The sequence below is a fragment of the Dreissena polymorpha genome, chromosome 2, assembly GCF_020536995.1.
Source record: "Dreissena polymorpha isolate Duluth1 chromosome 2, UMN_Dpol_1.0, whole genome shotgun sequence".
Lineage (NCBI taxonomy): Eukaryota > Metazoa > Mollusca > Bivalvia > Myida > Dreissenidae > Dreissena > Dreissena polymorpha.
In genome coordinates, this window is record NC_068356.1 from 40924147 (window position 1) to 40941039 (window position 16893).

Sequence of the window (16893 nt, forward strand, 5' to 3'; positions counted from 1 at the left end):
ACATGCCGATACATTTTCCACCAGCGTAATAATCCGGTAATATAATTATGAATGAAAGTCGCGGATCTGATCGACAGAACCACTGGGGGCTGACGAGGTCAAATCGTAGTCCGTTTCGCTACGACGTCGGGTATAGGTTTTACTACGAAAACATTGTGTAAATACACTACTTAATCAGGCGAGTTTCATCTTTTCTGGTGTTTATGGATTAGAGAACGGAACATCCAGTAATAGTAGGTACTTATTTTCAATAACAAACTAATAACAAATACGCTTAATTGCAACCTTTAAGTTTATTTTAAGCTAAAATCGAAATATTTTGATTTGAAGCAATGCATAAGGTGGTTATTCTGTTAAAATAGCTAATTACGGTTACTTAAATAAAATAAAACTACATGTTACTTTGATTCAGTGTACATTACACATTTTAAAGTGCAAAACAGGTTACGAACATATTTTTTAATTATTCAAATGCTTTCTTTCGAAGGAAATTACAAGTCACTTTATGTATAGGTTTCGCACAGAGTAGGTATTGGTTGCGCAACGAAGTACAAATATAATGTATAGGTTGCTCAACAAAGTTTCTGTATACATTTCAGGACAAATCACATGCAGTTTGCAGTTACTGCAGACTGCCATTTCCCAGTGCAAAAGATGCCGTGCTTCACTGTGCGCATGAACATCCAAACGAAAAGGTTGAACCCGGTGAAAGCCGGTAGTCCCGGCAGAGTCCTGGTATACCGTCACTACGCCGGCACTCACCGGGACTATACCGGCATCAGACCCCGGCAGAGCTGCGGCAACGCCCCGGTTTAACTGGGGACAACCGGGACTCCACCGGGAAAGTATTCAAATGTTTCATACCGGTTGTTCCCGATACAGTCCCGGTTGTTCCCGGTGCCAAGCCGGTCGTTGCCGGTCCTACCCGGTGACTCCCGGTTCATCCCGGAGGTATTAAACATTTTAATACTCCCGGTGGAGCCCCGGTTGTCCCCGGTCGTCCACGGTTCATCCCGGTGGAGCACCGGTTCATCCCGGTAGGGCCCCCGGTTCAACCCGGTAGATGCCTGATCACGCACTGGGGCTCCGCCGGCATCATAGTGAGACTGGGCCTTAACCGCATTGTAACACGAGGTAAATTTACCGGCTGTCATGTACGCAGTAAACAATAGCCTGTGACAGAACCCACTGCCACACCTTTACAACAATATATTGGTTATGCAATTGCGGATTTGTGCCATTGGGGTCCTACTTTCCACACCTTACGGCTGTTACAGGTGTGGATTTTACAGGTAAAATCATGTATACGAACATGAAATTCATCTCAAAATTAGTTGACGATAACCGATTTTCAAGAAAATCGCTTTGATATATACAATGTAAAAATCAAATTCCGTATGAGATACATAATGATCGAAGTTGGGACATGGGATTTACTTTGACATAAGCAGAGTTTTGAGATAAGCGAGTTGGGGATAACGAGAATCGAATGTTATTTGATAAAGAGTACCGTATGCTGAAAACCTATCGTCGGTCTGTATCAAAATGAACGTATAAGGGATTGCCACGAGGTAAAGATGCGTCATTTTTATTGAGACCGACGACATTAGGTTATCGACTCTCAACTGTCATCTTATATTATATGGATTTTCGAGTTTAATCGTTTCATTTGGCCTAGTCGTGAATTTAATTATATCATGCGCAATAATGTGCAATACAATGTCGACTGTGCGCTTCGAATCATGTTGTGCCGTTGTTACTACCTCTTCCTCAAAGGAAACATCCAGCCACTCCATGACTCTGTATTAACTTTTTTTTTCTTCATTTTGCCTTCGAGAGATAACCAATACGTCTTCTGTGAGAAACGCATACACGCTAAAGCGTTGTCGTAGCGAGGCTTATACGTATACTGTCAGAGACATGATCATGCCTAATAATAATATTTAGCCTTTATTTCTGATAACTGAGTCACCCCACACATTTCTAAACACACCAGTGGCTTAACGATACATAGATCAATATGGAAATTGTAAAATTGTGTCAATTAAACACAGTTGTAAACCTTAATTGCATTTTTAAAAGTGAAACTTGACTTCGCTTTGAAAATCAGCGGTATATTTCATGTTTAACCGCATAAACCAGACAAATCTTGGATTATAATTTGATGTAACAAACCTATGAAATGTCATTATGCTTAAATTCAGAGTTTTGTTATTAGAAAAGCACGATCTTACATGTTTAAAACACAATTTTCGACTAATCCGTTCTCGATGTCATATGTTTTTAAACAATGTTTTCGTAGTAAAACATATACCCGACGTCGTAGCGAAACGGACTACGCTTTGACCTCGTCAGCCCCCAGTGAGAACAGCCGAAAGTTATTTTATGGGCGGATCTTCACATAAAATAGTGCACAAGCAAAATAATATACATTGAATAAATCTTTAGTAAAACCGTGTTAGAACCGAAACAATTCATGTACTTTATACTTTGTTGTTGAATAACTCACGACCGGAAAATTAGATGCATAGTTTCAAATGCTTCGCTCTCGTGATTAAATCCCTACGCATCTAAACTATCGGCCGTGGGTTATTTGACAACAAATTATTTATTAAATATTTAGTTGTTGTTGTCAGTAGCCAACCTACGCACAGACATTTGTTTGGTTCAGTGCATGTTTGTAAGCTATTGAGAAAACTCGTTCCGTTTTTAAAAAAATGCCTAAGGGAATTTTACTTGTACATGTATTATACCACCTTCATGAATGGCAAAATCAATGGTATATATTTTAACGTAATTTGTCATGATTTCGGATATACATTTTCGGATAATTTTCCCCATTTATATCCGGACCGATTGATGTTGCGGGAAAATATGATCCCTGTGTTTAATACATCAATCTATAGTTTAATGTGTATTCTAAGACAAAAAAACAAAAACTGCTTTAAAATCGGTGATGTTTTGCCAAAATACTGGCGAGACTAAGTTCCATGATGTAGTAGTCAGTATCATGTACACGGTTTCTCATAATATTTTTTTAACAAATAAGCGGCTTACACAATTTTTGATAATCAAAAACAAACGAACACAAATATGTGTAATGATTATGGCGGCCTGTAATAAACATGACCTACTTTGAAAACCGGAAATCATGAGAAAGATTGTCGTAATAGTCATTTATAAACAGCAAATAAATTAAAACTTCTAAAAATGGAAAAATATTGATTGTCCAGCACTCCTTGAGGAATAATAAAACTGTGTTTTTTTGCAGGTAACACCATGGAAACTAATTTCTTCAATAAATACCTCCAAAGTCTCTCCAATGGAATCACTGAAATCTGGCAAGACGAGAGCTTCACAGATGTTGTTATCACTGTTGATGATAAGACATTCAACTGTCATAAAATTATTCTTGCTTCTCTGTCTCCTTACTTTCAGGTTAAAATAGCTTATTCAGCTTTTATATTTTATTTTAGATTGCAATTATTATTTAATTATAATCTTTGTAAATGTAAAACTTATTATTCGAGCAACAAGCAACAAATGTTGATATAAGTAGTCAGGCTTTTTATTTTATGGTAAATAACTAAAATGTGTTCAGTTTTTGTGTATTAAATCACACACAATCAAACTGATTTTTCAGAACATGAAATAATTAAATTATTTAATTCTGGTGTATTGTCTTAACTTTTTTTTCTGTTTTATAAACGTTTTGCCATATTGTTTTTGAAGTACCAACCGTTGATAAGGATTGAATATTATATGAAAAATGTATTAAATATTAAAACTAATTGTGTTTCATTACACTTTGCAGGCCATGTTCAGAGCCGGTATGGTAGAGAGTCTCTCTGGTATTGTCCATCTGCAGGACATTCAGCCACACATATTCGAGGCTGTTCTGAGGTTTGTCTACTCTGGCAGCAATGTGATTGGCTCAGATAATGTAGAAGGCCTTCTGATGGCTGCTGTCATGCTACAGATCACCTGCCTGCAGGAGCAATGTGAACTCTACCTCAAGAATCAGATTGGTGAGTAAAAACTGTAGAAATATTGTTTAGAGGCCTCCCATCTTAAAATATTGTCTATTGTTGTTGCATGATAAACATTAATGATTTGTGTATATTTTGCTGAAATTTGCAGCAAGACTGGTATTTCCCTATATGCTTTCATTTCATAAATATGTAAAAGTAATAATCAATGTTTTAAATAGGAATGCAAGAGGTTTACGGATTAAGATACAGAAACAATCAGATAACAGGTTAGAATTTTTCGAAAAGGTTACCATGATTTTGTTTATGCTTTTCATGAAAAATCAGAGGTTTTTACTTTATGCGCTCCACATACTGCCAACTTACGCTGGTGTGAAGTTTTAACATCATGCCACACCAAGGAATGCAACAAATAACTTGTCAAAAAACACATTAAAAGGAAATAAACAGTACCTTTGTGGTTACAAACTGGATTACATTTTGATAATTGGTACTTTTGTGTTGTTTTACTCACAAAAATTTAACTTGCGAATTGCGGGTAGTGAGGGCTATTAGTGTAAACGTACATGACACATTTATCTTACTCGCAATGAAAATTAGTTGAGACATTGTGCGGCTTATTTTGATGTTATGTTGACCAATATTCAACTCTGACTGCTTGCAAAAAAAGTACTTATAATTAAAAAATGTTTGAAGATGAGCATTCGTTGTAAAAATCTGGACCACTTAACGTTGTGTTTGGTTTATCAGAACTTAATATTATTGTAATTTACGTCATAAATGATGCCACCACTGTTAACAGAGAGAAGTTTTAATTAAGAAACAAAATTATTAAACTAATTTAATTTCACATCAACAATCAAACAGTTATTAAAAGAATGAAATTATAATGTGATACGATGCGAACGTAACATAAGTTGCCTAACCAAAAATAAAATAAATAGCTTGTGAAAATGAACATTTTGTAGTTCTTATAACTTGTTGATCATGCTTTTACACAGAGGAAAAAAAGTAACATACATTTTCAAAGTTATTAAAATCAATGTTATAATACATTTTTAATAAGATTTTTACATATTTATATGTAATCAACACAATTAATCTTTAATTACTGTCTTTTCTTGAGAGAGTACATGTATGAGTAATATGCCTTTTTTTACGCATACTTAAACATGTGTACTTTTAAGTTTGTTCAGTTAACTGGTTAAAAGTTGGCTACAGTAAAAGGTAAACCCGTTAATGTTTATTGTAACCTGTTGCATTCCTAGTTTTGAATGATTAAATTGGAGATAAAATAATGTATATTTTCAGTAAATATCATGTACTGTCTGATAGGTGTGTCATTTTCTGTTTGCCAGTTCCTGAAAATTGCCTTGGCATTTGGAAAATGGCTTCAAGACTCAGCTGTAGAGATTTGGCCCATAAATGCTGGACATACATTCTTGAGTTCTTCTCAACCGTGATAAGGTCTGATGAATTCAAGCAAATCACTGCAGATGATCTCATCGAAATTATCAACGACAATGATCTGAACACAACCTCTGAAGAAGAAGTGTGCAATGCTGTTTTGAAATGGGTTAATTTTGAACCAGATATTCGTAAGCAAGAGCTTGGAAAGTTGTTCCGAAATGTGCGCTTTCCACTTGTAAGTGTTAGGTATGTAAAGGATTTGAGATGTCAAGAATTGATTTTGAAATCAGATGAGTGCAATGCTTTGCTCAAGGATGTATACCAGTATCTTACTTCCGAACCACAGAATCTTGGAACACAGTTGCCAAGCTACTTGTCCGAAATGTCCCGCAATTGCCTACACAGACAGGAAGATATGATGTGTATTATTGGGACCAGAAATCGACCCCCCAATGTACAAGTCACGGAAATAAAATGCTGTAGTTTTAAAAGAGATGCAGAGAATATGCTAGCCTCCTTGCCGTCAGAGCCTGGGGCATGTTTTGCAGTTACAAAATGTCGGGATGACATCTATGTATCAGGGGGATACCACGGACAAACTCTTGTGCTGCAGTATGTCACTTCTGATAACAGGTGGCAGTTCTGTAGCCCCATGTTGGAAGGCAGATGGGGTCATTCTTTAGTCGAGGTTCAAGGCTGCTTGTATGCAATTGGAGGCAGCTCAGGTATTTCAGATACTCTATCAAGCATTGAATGCTATGATCCAAAGTTGAACCAGTGGAAACTAGTGGCTGGCCTTGTTATTCCAGTATCATTTATGCCTACAGCCGCAATTGGCACTAGAATCTATATATTTGGAGGGAAAACAAGAGATCGAACACTATCAACAAAACTTCAGTGCTTCGACACCGTCTCCAGACATTGTTTCATTTTAGAGGACATGCCGCTTGTGCCTTCGAGTGCTAGTCGTGTGGCAGAAGTGGACAGGACAGTGTACATATTCTATCGGCGTGGTGATATCATGGAGTTTAAGGGGGAAAAAGTAACTGTTGTTGGCCACATGCCTCATTTCGACCACTTTGGTGTCATGCCCCATGATGGTCGTTTACTGATTGTGGGCTGTCAGAGTAACCAGTATTCCACTGTGGTGTTTGACCCTGCAACAAAAGAGATGGCACCATATGGGCGTACAATCAAGGCCGCTGTGTGTAACTTCTACTGCTTGCCCATAACAATGAGTCGTCAGCATACATGTCTGGTGGAGAATGAAGAACTTGCCTCAAGTGTCTAGTAACATGTACTGATGAGCAAATCTGATGATATAAAATTGCAATTTGACAGTTTATGACTGTTTTTAATATATAGATGCAAATGTAGAATAGCACTTATATTATGTATTGTTACCCAATGTGTCTTTTCCTAACAATAACTATGCTCTGAAAATGGCAATCAATACTTTTGTTTGTAGAAAATGTTATTGTTTTGCTTGTTATCAAGATCATTATTGAATATGAAATAAATTATATTCAAATATATATTGTTGTTGCTTTCTTTAAAAAAAACTTAAAAACAAAGCCAATTGGTGAACTGTATGTATATGCTTAACTTGATATTGTCTCTGGCCTTGGGCTCCTGAATGACAGTTTGTGGTTATTAGATTGCTTATGTTGCCCTGACAGTTTGTGGTTATTAGATTGCTTATGTTGCCCTGACAGTTTGTGGTTATTAGATTGCTTATGTTGCCCTGACAGTTTGTGGTTATTATATTGCTTATGTTGCCCTGACAATTTGTGGTTATTAGATTGCTAATGTTGCCCTGACAATTTGTGGTTATTAGATTGCTTATGTTGCCCTGACAGTTTGTGGTTATTAGATTGCTTATGTTGCCCTGACAGACAGTGCTCAAGTAATATATTTTTCACTTTCTCACTTGAAAAGAAAATGATACACTCACTCAAATTGCAGTCTCAAGCAAGGTCATACTCTAAGGTATCTTATACAATTTCATTACTATAGCTAAAGTAACTCTTGAAGTAATTTAGCGGAAACGTTTTTCATATGCTTAGTAACAATCTTAAAGCAGTAGCTGCAAACTTGATGCAACCAATCCTGTAAAGGCAGCTATATGTTTTCCTAAGTAAGATAGCTCAAGAATCTATGCATGAAGTTGATCAAAGGCTCTTCCTTTGCTCAAGAGTAAGAGCGGAGACCAAAAGTTGATGCCGTATGAAGACAAACATTAACAAAGGACCATAACTCTAGAACTATGAAGGGTATTGTTTTTGCACTTCATTTCTCTCTAAATGAGATACTAGTATTTCAAGTAAATACTTCTTACTGTTTATGAGTTAGTATTTGCCTGCATAATGTGATCTAATATGGCATTAAATATTGAACAAGACTATTGCCAAGCAATATAAAATTATGTCACCTACCAGCTCACCATTGTCAGAATTTTTTTTTTATTTGTTGCCATAGCAACCAGAATTCTTAACATAGGAACAAAATGAAATACGTGCATAATCTCCATATTGCCATTTGACCATTTTCAAGTTTCATGAAACAAGAGGGCCTGAAAGGCCCAAATTTGCTCACCTGAGATAAAAAGAAATGACCTGTTCTATGCAGCCCAAGATACCAATGAAACAAATGTTCTAACCAAGTTTCATGAAGAATGAACAATAAATGGCCCGCTGGTGGCCATGTTTTTTTTAACAGAGCTTAACCATTTTTGAACTCTTCCAAGATATGTCCAAATTTCATGAAGATAATGTCATCTAGACTGTTCACATGTTTTCACTATATACATATAAAGAAAACTGCCCCACTGCCTGGTGCCCATGTTATTCCACTTATCACGACCATTTTCAAACTCGTCCGAGACATCCACATAACTAATGTTGACAAAATTTTATGATGATTAAGCAAAAAATGTGACTTCTTAGAGTGTTCACAAGCTTTTTTACTATATAAATATAAGCAAAAAGACCCCCCCTGGCAGCCATGTTTTTTGTATAGATCCAAACCATTTTCGAACTTAACTGTCGTATCCAGGTGTGGTAGTGCAGTCTCGTTTACTTACCCAAGTGAACTGGTCACGGGATGGTTACGAGTTATGTAACTTTGTGAGCACTTATGTATATTTATGAATTAATATTTATTCCACAATCGCTTATTTTCGGTCAGGATGACACTGCTGACTGGTTGTAATTCAATTAAGTAAAGGTATTGCCGTTTACTTGAATCATTTTATAAACATATTATTCAACAGTAGGCTGTTTTACACTAAACAATTTAGAAATATGAAAAATGTATAAATTTTATATTTCATTTCATTAATATTGTGTATCATTCATAACCGTTTTATTTTCAAATTTCTGACATCGTTTAAATACATAAAGCCTGAAAATGATTAATCTTGATATATTAACTCAGCAAAAAATAAAGGTAAATCTTGATTTTGAAGGTTATTCTGATTCTGTTTTTTATCTCCAGAAACTTATAATTGAAATTATTTCTTAATTTTCATAGAGTATCCATTTGATATTTGTTAACATATCTTAAATATGATTATATAGAGTGAATCATTATGGAATCTTGTTTTGATGAAAATTCCATTTAAATTACATATTTTTGTGTTAATTGTTAAAAACATGCACTAAATATTCCCACTGTGAAATAAAATATATCAAACAGTTCAACCAGCTTTTTTTACTGACCACTGATATTAACATCTGGCATACAGCACAGTGAGAGGGTCATTAAGCCGAGTGGTAAATAGTTACACACTGCAATGAGGGGTCTAACAAATTCTAGAGCAGAACTAACAAGAAATATCTTTAAAAAAGATATACGGCGTTGATTGTGGTTGGAGTTTATGAAAGGTATAGAGTTCAATGAATGAGACCAAAGATAGCGAATGTCTTTTTCTGTGCATTTCTTAGCTGAATCACACGCAGTACGGGATGTTACGCGGAGTTAACGTTACGCGGCTAATTTTACATTATTACATATTGCTGGTCATAAACCTAGATACAAAACAGAAAACCAAAAGAAGAATGGAAGTGAAATTAAAACATACGAGTCAACCGGCCACACGCGAAGTATACGTACATATTTTAAATGTAAATACGCGCGTTCTTCGAACAAACCTGTTTTTGTGGTTTGTCGGGCATTGCTATTTGATTCAATTATTAACAGTATCGAGAATCATCGCGCTCATGCTTAATTCATTAGTCAATATGGTGGAATAATTCATGTTAAATTAATTAAAAATAATATTTATCATGGCATTGTTGAAAACACATTAAGAATCTATTATTGACATGCCATAATTATATCGCTGGATATCTTCATTTAACACCTTTCTTGTCTAAAGAAAATTCCAGTTCACCTAGTTCACGCTATAGCGTCTTTATTATGTAACGATTATTTTACTGACCGCGAACTCCTCAGCACATAAGGTAGAGACGCAGCGATGACCTGTATGTAAACTCTGATATTCACACACAGTGGCCGCATATTGACCCGATACCTCGCGGGTTGAAATGCAATGCATTAAAGTGAGGCCTAGCTTCCAATGCTCTCTATAATTTTACATGTTAACATGTTGACTGGAATATGGAAGTTAGTACTAAATATTGAGAACATAGCCTTTAAGTGCAAACGTTCTCGCGCTGAAAATCTTCTGAAAATAAAAGGTGGACGCACAAACTGTATTGATGACAAGATCGAGTGTAAAACTGTTTTATCTATTACGCCTTTTTATTAGAGATAAATTTGTTTCATGCTGAACACGCAGTAAAACAGTGTTACAAAGACGCGGACATGTTTCCAATGTTCTGGTCGTGTGCTCAAATCAGCCTATGGAATAAATGAAGTGTATTCATTCTGACCTAGCTGCGGGAAATTTTATTTGAATTTTATTGGACAGTTACAAAGGTCAGGTAAGGTGAAAAGCTGGCGTATACAGCTTCACTGAAAAATAGATTGGGGAATATGACTCAGCAGGTTAAACAAGGGAGATAGATACTGCAAAATTGTGTACATGTTGTCTTTCTTTTAGCTATTTCTTAGTTGATAGGCTTACCATAAGTAATAATGACTAAAACAGTTGTTAATTATGAAAATTCTGTGTTATGAAAAATTAAATAAAACAGTTAATGGTACATAATAATGACATTATAAAACTAATCTTTACTTCACAGGAAACAAATGTTCTGACCAAATTTTATGAAGATTGGGCAACTGAATTAAATAAAACAAGAGGGCCTGAAAGGCCCAAAGTCTCTCACCTGAGATAACGAAATATCATTGGGACAAATCTTCTGACCAACTTTCATGAAGATCCGAAAATAAATGTGGCCTCTAGAGTGTTAACAAGGTTTTACTATAGCCATATAAGGAAAAATGCCCCACCCCCTGGCAGCCACGTTTTTCAACCAACCGGCATCATTTTTTAACTCTTCCAAGATATTATCAGGATGCATCTTCCGGCCGAGTTTTATAAAGATCGGACAGTAAATGTGGCCTCTAGAGTGTTAACAAGATTTCACTATAGCCATTTATAGCCATATAAGGAAAAATGCCCCGCCCCTTAGCGGCCATGTTTTTCAAGCAAATCTTACCAATTTTGAACTCATCCAAGATGTCATTGGGACAAATCTTCTGAGCAAGTTTCATGAAGATCGGAAAATAAACGTGGCCTCTAGAGTGTTAACAAGGTTTTACTATAACCATATAAGGGAAAATGCCCTGCCCCCTGGTGGCCATGTTTTTCAACCAACCGGCATCATTTTCGAACTCATCCAAGATATTATTGGGATGAATCTTCTGACCAAGTTTCATGAAGATTGGACAATAAATGTGGCCTCTAGAGTGTTAACAAGATTTTACTATAGCCATATAAGGAAAAATGCCCCGCCCCTTGGCAGCCATGTTTTTCAAGCAAAGGTTACCATTTTTTAACTCATCCAAGATATCATTGAGACCAATCTTCTGACCAAATTTCATGAAGCTTGGCCAATAAATGTGGACAAGAGAGTGAACAAGGCAAATGTTGACGTCGCACAACGGACGACGGACAAAAGGCGATCACAAAAGCTCACCATGAGCACGTTGTGCTCAGGTGAGCTAAAAATATGAAGATCTTTTAAAGTTATCGCAGGATCCAGAAAAATGTGACAGACAAACGCACAGAGTGCAAACTAGAAGTCCCTTCCGGTGAAACCGGTAGGGGACATTTAGCAGGCCTTAAAGACCTGTAGCAAATGAACACACAACCAGTTATTCGTCACTTGCACGTTACTTTCCAAGTGGAGATCCTGGTAACTGAAATGCAATGAAGTCATGTGGAAATAAACTTGACAATTCAAGAAATCTTAAATGATCACATCTTCCTGTTGTCTTCATTTTTGGCTGCTAGTCAAAGTAACACTCTCTAAATGTTAAGGGTTCATTGTACTGGAACTGATGAAGAGCCATACCTCTGCCCCCTTATAAGCAGTGTCTTTTCATCTACCGGTATCTCTCCAAAGTCCCAACCATATGGTGCTATCTCTTTGGTGACCCAGTATTTCAGAGCACAGCTTACATATATTTATTTTTTAAACAAAAAAGATAACAAAGGCCCTAGATCGCTCAACTGAGACACAAAGGAATTCAACTTTTCTGAGCAGCTTTAGTAACTAATATTTGTGTAATAAATGCAGCTTCTGGCAGTACTTAAGTTTGTGGAACCATTTTGGAGCTTAGCTGATACTGTAAACGTATAGAAATTCGTCGGTATGAAATTTCGTGGTTTAATTAACAAGATGTGTTTGAGAAACACAATGTCCCCTATATATGGCCTTGACCTTGTGAAGGATGACCTTGACCTTGTGAAAGATGACCTTGACCTTTCACCACTCAAAATGTGCAGCTCCATGAGATACACATGCATGCCAAATATCAAGTTGCTATCTTCAATATTGCAAAAGTATTCATAAAATAAGCGATTTGGGCCACATATATTTGACCTCTGACCTTGAAGGATGACCTTGACCATGACCTTTCACCACTCAAAATGTGCAGCTCCATGAGATACACATGCATGCCAAATATCAAGTTGCTATCTTCAATATTGCAAAAGTATTCATAAAATAAGCGATTTGGGCCACATATATTTGACCTCTGACCTTGAAGGATGACCTTGACCTTGACCTTTCACCACTCAAAATGTGCAGCTCCATGAGATGCACATGCATGCCAAATATCAAGTTGCTATCTTCAATATTGCAAAAGTATTCATAAAATGAGCGATTTTGGCCAATATAATTGACCTCTGACCTTGAAGGATGACCTTGACCTTGACCTTTCACCACTCAAAATGTGCAGCTTCATGAGATACACATCCATGCCAAATATGAAGTTGCTATCTTCAATATAGCAAAAGTTATTGCAAAATGTTAAAGTTGGCGCAAACAGACAGACCAACAGACAGACAGGGCAAAAACAATATGTCCCCCACTACTATAGTGGGGGACATAAAAACAACTAATTCGTTGACACGTAATTTCGTGGATTTCAAATTTTCGGGGAAGATTGACAGTCATAATAATTAAACTTTGCTTAAAACAACCAGAGTAATAACGAAGAATAATCTGCTAATGTGTTTACAGCAAGGCTTGTGATTAATGTGCACTGAAGCATGAAAGTGTCCGATAATTGTCGATAAGAGTGAATAAGCGGCGATCTTGTGGGTCCCCGCTCGCTAATTGCCATCAATGTTGTTTTGACAATATTTGCAATTCTCAGCTCAATCGGTCCCTTAGTAGTAACAATTGAGTAATAAGGTCCCCAAAATACAGGTGTGAAAACCGTTATGTCTCTTTTAACTTTAATTGGCACTAATTGACATATGTGATAAATCTGCAAACTGTTAATTTGACGATGTCACGTAAAAGAGAACAATCGTTGTTTGATTTAAAAAGAATTATTACCCAAACACTTATCAAGAAAACAACATATTGTATTACCTAGCATATCTCAATCAAATATCTCAGATAACCGAAAACAATAGAGAATGTCGGCAATGACATTCGGAAAGGACCGATTTCGGATTAAAAATGTGAAAATAATCGTTGGTACTTGAATTCGTGGTTTAGCGGAACAACGAAATCCACAAAAATTCGTACCACACGAAATTTAATGGTTTTACAGTATATCAGGGTAACACATGTGACTTGTAGAGGGTTTACAAGGATTCAGAATTGCAATAATAAAAAAAACTGACCCGCAATCTCTCCTACATGTTTGTCAATAGAATAGAACTTTTTTGGAGATTTCATTGGGACAAATGTTCTACCAGGTTTCATGAAGAATGGCCCCAAGAATGTGGCCTCTATTGTGATCACAATGTTAATGTTGACCATGTACAAAGACAAATGTCAAAAGGTGATCTCATAAGCTCACCATGAGTTTCGAAGTTAATTTGACAAAATAAAGATGACATTTGTCTTATTGAGTAACATGAAGAGTGGCTTGCACTAGTGGAAATTTGACTAACATCAGATGCAAAATGGTTGTAGACATTATTTTGTAAAGAAAATTGAAACAATGGCTGTTTTTAAAACATGCATGCCCCCAATATGGGCTGTCAGTTGTAGATGCAGCCATTGATTACGCTTTTTGTCACTGTGACCATGACCTTTGACCTAGTGACCTGAAAATCAATGTACCTATGAAGTTTCACTATCCTAGGCCTAAGTTTAATTGAGTTATCACAGGGAAACCATTTTATTGTTTCGAGTCATTGTGACCTTGTCCTTTGACTTGACAATCAATAGGGGTCATCTGCCAGTCACGATCAATGTACCTATGAAGTTTCATGATCCTACGACTAAGCATTCTTGAGTTAACATCCGGAAACCATTATACTTTTTCAAGTCACTGTGACCTTGACCATTGACCTAGTGACCTGAAAATCAATAGGGGTCATCTGCCAGTCATTATCAATGTACCTATGAAGTTTCATGATCCTAGGCCTAATTATTCTTGAGTTAACATCCGGAAACCATTTTACTGTTACGAGTCACTGTGACCTTGACCGTTGACCTAGTGACCTGAAAATCAATAGGGGTCATCTGCCAGTCATGATAAATGTTCCAATGAAGTTTAATGATCCTAAGCGTAAGCATTCTTGAGTGATCATCCGGAAACCATTTTACTGTTTCGAGCCACTGTGACCTTGACCTTTGACCTAATGACCTGAAAATCAATAGGGGTCATCTGCCAGTCATGATCAATGTACCTATGAAGTTTCATAATCCTAGGCCTAATTATTCTTGAGTTATCATCCGAAAACAATTTTACTGTTTCGAGTCACTGTGACCTTGACCGTTGACCTAGTGACCTGAAAATCAAGAGGGGTCATCTGCCATTCATGATCAATGTACCTATGAAGTTTCATGATCCTAGGCCTAATTATTCATGAGTTATCATCCGGAAACCATTTTACTGTTTCGAGTCACTGTGACCTAGACCTAGTGACCTGAAAATCAACAGGGGTCATCTGCCAGTCATGATCAATGTACCTATGAAGTTTCATGATCCTAGGCCTAAGTGTTCTTCAGTTATCATCCAGAAACCATCTGGTGAACGGACTGACGGACGGACCGACTGACCGACATGTGCAAAACAATAAACCCCCTCTTCTTCGAAGGGGGCATAAATTTATATCATGATGCATATGCCTAAAAAGTAACTCTTACCACAGGTAGTTAGCGTGTGGCTATGATATTAATAAGTGAAAACATCATTTTGAATGATAAATAATCATATTATAATGAAAAATAAACTTTTCTGAAAATAAATTCACTATCAAATATTTATATCGTCGCTGTCGTTCTCAAACCTCGTAGCTCCAAAATTTTCAAAATATTTTTTTCGTCTTTTCCGAATATATGAAGTCTGGTGCGTGTTTTGTGCTATATCTCGTAGCTCTACGCCAATCAGAGCCCTTGAAAAAGCCACGTGACGAAATGTTGTAGAATGATTGTTGGCTTTTTTCCCGGCGCAAAGTCGTAGCGACGCCATTTCACCTGTAGGTACGTCGCTTCGTTTGGATAAATTTGACAAAAACGTTTTTATAAAAAAAATTATTTGCAACTACAAGGTTTCCTATCAGGACGAATTGTCGTACCTCATAAAAATGACAAAACTGGTGACAAAATATCGTAGCTACCATGTCTGACTGTCAGTATGACTTATCAGTATGACTTACGCGTCTACGGCTTATACCGTATTTTGCAGCTTCATTTGTTTGGTATTTTTACAGAATTTCAATTCCTAAAACATCGTTATAAAAAAAATTAGACGTTTTTTTCCCTCTCCTAAAAAGTTGGCATTTTGTAGCTACGAGGTTTGAGAACGACAGCGAAGATATATAACAAGGTATCAAACTCAAAATCACCCGAAAACGGGCAGCATCGCTTTGAACAGCCATAACTTCATCAATTGCGCAGCGATTTTCATGAACTGGTCTTATTCAACGCAGAAATAGAGGATATTTGTTCGTGTAAGTGTAAGGTCGTTTGTTATTTCACGGGTGATCATATAAAATATTATTTATTCTATGATCACGAGTGAAATAACAAACAATCTTACACTGACATGAACAAATTTTCTGTTTCTTAAATGCCCCTTTTTCAAGAAAATAATTAACAGCTGTTTTCCTTTCGCTGAAAAGTTACCCTTTCTCGGAGTTTCATGAAAACATGCCAAAATCTGTGAAAAGGCCCCTTTAACTGGAGAAATTCGCTGGTATAATGACGTCATTTTGTGTTTTTAAATGTATTGAGGCATGCTTATTTATGATAATCTAAAAATAGAAAAAGGAGTTCCGAAAATGTGTTTTTTACACCTGTGAGAATAACAACTTGTTCTTTTCACTGCTGTTCTTTTACTGCAGAGATGTCATATTTTATCATAAGGTATAAAAGAAATGAATTTCCTTTCTGGAAATGTATACATCTTGTGATATATTTATACATGCTGGGTCAAATTTTAAGAAATAGAACGATACACAATTCATGTGACCTACTTAACAGCCATCAGACAGGATTTATGAATGATACCGGTATCTCCAGGTGTAAAGACATAACTTCGCATTGGACCAATGAAATCACACGTGTGTTTAAAATGTCAGTTAGTTGAAATGTATGTAAACAAAGGTTTCAAACGGCGCTGGCCAGTTAATTTTGATGCATAATGCAACGGCAAGCATGGTAAGAATGTTTTTTCATACATTTTATTGAATTATGGTATCGAGGTCCGTGAACTTTGCAGGGAAAATGCCCTTCACTCCTTGAAGATTTCAGTCTTAGATCCTGTCTGATCGATGCCAGGTGGGTCACACGAGTTGTTTATCGTGTTATTTCTTAAAAGTTGACCCAGTATTTGTAAAAATATTGCAAGACATGTACATTTCCAGAAAGGATATTCATTTATGCGTTGA

At 36.5% G+C, this 16893-nt stretch overlaps 2 protein-coding genes across 3 annotated transcripts in view; one reads left to right on the forward strand and one right to left on the reverse strand.

The window, feature by feature from the left end:
* The window catches only part of LOC127866716 (protein lin-54 homolog), a 138135-nt gene that overhangs the window by 80302 nt on the left and 40940 nt on the right, over positions 1–16893 (reverse strand). The window contains exon 13 of one of the 2 annotated variants that reach the window (XR_008043078.1): positions 12237–12593. The exons of the other annotated variant lie outside the window; for it this stretch is intronic. The gene's annotated coding sequence lies outside the window, so the exon portion shown is untranslated. Of the gene's footprint in view, positions 1–12236; positions 12594–16893 lie in introns of those variants that run through there. 2 annotated transcript variants of the gene reach the window in all.
* On the forward strand, positions 2577–6932 carry LOC127866717 (kelch-like protein 25). The gene is made up of 4 exons (XM_052407466.1): positions 2577–2584; positions 3272–3438; positions 3815–4028; positions 5348–6932. Exons 2-4 carry the CDS (start codon positions 3280–3282, stop codon positions 6688–6690), a joined length of 1716 nt encoding a protein of 571 aa, XP_052263426.1. The 5' UTR covers positions 2577–2584; positions 3272–3279; the 3' UTR covers positions 6691–6932.